Source organism: Pteropus alecto, unplaced genomic scaffold, assembly GCF_000325575.1.
Source record: "Pteropus alecto unplaced genomic scaffold, ASM32557v1 scaffold16, whole genome shotgun sequence".
Lineage (NCBI taxonomy): Eukaryota > Metazoa > Chordata > Mammalia > Chiroptera > Pteropodidae > Pteropus > Pteropus alecto.
Window position 1 is genome coordinate 6,183,170 of NW_006438867.1, and position 3,559 is coordinate 6,186,728.

The following is a 3,559-nucleotide window of genomic DNA, read 5'->3' on the forward strand; positions in this document are numbered from 1 at the left end:
AAACCTTCACGTTTCAATTTTATGCAACTATCCTTCCCAAACTGGCCAATCAGTTTTTACTGATAATCAGTAACTAGAAGCCCACGGTGCTCTGTGTCACCCACACAATCGTGTAACCGTATTTGGGATGGTTCCCACCACGTGAAGGGAGCTCCATAAATACCGTGCTCGTGGCCTCCCTGCTCCCACACTCACAACACTCTGCACCCACACCGCGCCCCCGGAGAGAGGCATGACACGCGTGGCGGGTGACAGAGAAAGGATCGTGCCTGCTCATGGGCCTCTCGGGGACATGGTTCCTCTACGCTCAGCTGGCAGGGACGGCCCCGTGTAAGGGAGCCCGGGCTATGCCAGTGCTGACCTGTTTAAGTCTGTGTTCAGCGGCAGAAGCCCATGGCCTGCCAAAAGACATGACCTCCCCGACGGGAGTCATCCGTAGTACAGGGGTGATCTCTGGCATCTCTCTTCTCTGTGAATCTTCACCGACTCAGATCTCAGGAAAGGACCATGAGGGTCATTTTTTGGGTCCCTATCAGACCCTATATTACAATGCTCCCAAACATTAAAACTCTTCAGGCAATAAATAATCAAAAACTAATTTTTGTCTGGAACTAATGAGATAAAAATAATAAAGATATGCCCAAGAAGGCAGTTACCCACCACCCACTGAAAAGGATTATTAACCAGTCATAAGAACGGTCACCTAACACTTAAAACAAGGTTAAAAAAAGTGACCATGAAGACAATTTCTGGGAGAAGCGAACCACACAATATGGGTGACAAAAACAACAAATCCCGTCTAGTGTAATAGTTCAAAGAAAATCAACCAAGAACCAGAAACAAGACATGGGGCCTACAGTATAATCCCCAAATAACAAATCAGAATCCACAGAAAATGAGTAAATGAAGACATACAAAGTGGGAAGATCCAGCTCTATAAAGATGTCCAATTACCTAAACTAGCACATAAATTTAACTCATCCCTGAAACTGTAACCACAGGTAAGGCTAGAACAGCAAGCACATCGTGGCCGAGCCCTGCACCACCAGGTATTCGAAAATGTTTGAGCAAAGGCAGTATTATCCTGTTGGCCTCCCACACTTTTTACCTGATTTGGTTCTGAACAACTTTTGGCTGATTTCTAAATCCATATCCACCTCAGAAACTATTGGCCATTAACAAAAATATTCTCTTCAAAAGAAAGCAACGCATCCCAAAAGGAAACACCAGAGCGATGAGAAAGAGTGACCTGCAACTCCGTACCAGAACCTCGACGGACCGCACAGACAAAAAGAAAAGGAGCAGACACCGGTACGCTGTGTGCGTGCTTCCACAGAACAGGCTATAACCAGCCGCATCCATCAGTCAGGATCACGGGTACCGCTGAGTGGCTGGAAAACCCACAAGAGGGTATTCTGGGTTCTGGCAATCTTCTGGTTTTTTACCTAGGTGTGTTTGGCTTGTAAAATTTTTGATATGTATACTTTCCTGTACGTGCATTATTATTTCAATGTAGTTTTTATACCAAAATATAATTAACAACTTTGAGAAATAAAGATTTCTAAAACTCTGGAGCAAAGAATGGCAGGGTTACAGGAATCCATGTTTAGACTCCCAGAAAGGCTACTACTCTGAATAAGACAATTCTCAATTAAATGAGCAGCCTAGACACTGGAAAAATCAATATCGCAGTTATTACACCTCATGGTCACAGATTCCTGATGATAAACAGTATTTACATATTCATTTTCCTTGAGTCTCACTTTGACTACAGCCTTAATTTCTTCCCCCATTCCAATTCCTTTCACTTATATTTAAATGAATAAAGATGTACAATCATTAGCGACGTTTCCTTTATCCTTGAAAAGAAAACAGCATATGCTATAAAAGGCACATGACAAGAATATGCTTTAGAACCTTAACAAATACAGAATTTTCAGGCCAATCTATAACTTAGAAAAAGTTCAGGGAAAGGATGTTTTGAGAGTCTTACAAGGGAAAGAATGCTTGCAAAAAAGCTGCAGATAGTATTAAACTTAGAACCATGGTGATATTTTCCCCCCAAACCATTCTGTCTTTTTTAAAAAAGAATTCTCAATAAAGGACACCATCCTTTGCTAAGACCCCAGGAGTCCCCTTTCCTGACACTGTTGCAGAATTCAGTTTATCTTCTGCATTTCCCTGAGGGTTACCTAGCACAACCACAGAAAACTAGGGAGGGCAGGGTGGTAGAGGCAACAGAGCAAGGCTGGCAGGTGGAAGACCGGAGCTCCATGCACAGGTGAGTCGACGACCCTGAACTTAACCTTTCTCTCCTCATCTATGCAATGTGAGACAACAGCTCTCCTCACTACTGCACACGCTACAAGCCATGAGGCTGGGGCTCAAATGAGACAAGAATTGGGAAAGAACCTAAAGTAAAGCGCTGCGTAGACATAAGAAATTACTTCCATAAATGTACACCGCCATACTGTGACAGGAGATTTTAAATATAATATCGCGTTTGGATTTTCTAGATATCAGAATCCATTACTGACACATCTTAAAATATAATAATAATTACATTAGGTTGAACCATAAGAAACTGTTGACTTACATGTCTAAAATGGTAACTACTGGCAATTTCATATTGGTTCAACTTAACAGAAAACTTGTAATAACTTTACATTTTTACAAATAGGTTTTTAAAACACAAAAACAACCATAATACCTCGGGTTTGGGCAGCTTCCTTTAGAGCAGCTAGAAGGTGAGGCTTCAAGTTATCTAAAATAAATCTTCCTTCAAGACCTGGGAAAAGGGACCTATAAAGAGAAAGGAACACAGCAATTACAGCCGTCTAACAATTTTAAAATAACGAAATCCAGTAATTTCAAGCTAGTTAAATGTACCGTTTTGCATAAATCATAATGCACACATCAAATCACACTGCAATACTTTTTGATCGAATAGTAACAAGGCTTTGCTTTAAAGCGTGAGGGCACCATGTACCACGTCCAAATCCAGAAATAGTCTAAACATCTCAGAATAAAGTTATTTTCTGAAATAATCCACACCCTGTTATAAAGACTCAATACTCGATTTTAATTCATTTAAATTTCATAAAAATAATTATCAACTAAACTTAGTTATTAGCACTTTATAACCATTATTTTCAGCGTTCTTTTATTAAAATTGCAAAGAAAAACGACTGCTTGGATAACTTTTTAACTGATTAAGACCTGAATATTTTTTTACCTTAGAATGTAAAAATGTATTGTTTCGTATGTTAAGGAAGAATTTCTGCCAAAGTCTTCCTAGCGATAAAAGTCTAATTGGAAGCTGATGAGGCTCACAGTAAGGGCTGGAACCGTGGCGGGGCGGGAGGGCCCCGCCCAGTGCACACGCTCTGAGCGCTCCGTACCTTGGGTAGTCTTCTGAGGTAATGTAAACGACGTCCTGGTCCGACACAGACGAGGAGAAGGGAGCGAAGCTTCCGTTCTGTAAGGGCAGCAGCTCCAGCCCGAGCAGCTCTCCGTAGGCCCGGTCGGAAAGCACGAAGTCTAACAGGTGAAGCTTCTC

At 41.6% G+C, this 3,559-nt stretch overlaps 1 protein-coding gene across 1 annotated transcript in view; it reads right to left on the reverse strand.

Annotated features, from left to right (window-relative positions):
- SACS (sacsin molecular chaperone) overlaps nucleotides 1-3,559 on the reverse strand; it is a 43,462-nt gene that overhangs the window by 21,454 nt on the left and 18,449 nt on the right. Inside the window, 2 exon segments of the mRNA XM_025049511.1 lie at nucleotides 2,711-2,802; nucleotides 3,402-3,553. Of these exon segments, the coding sequence (XP_024905279.1) occupies nucleotides 2,711-2,802; nucleotides 3,402-3,553 (244 nt within the window).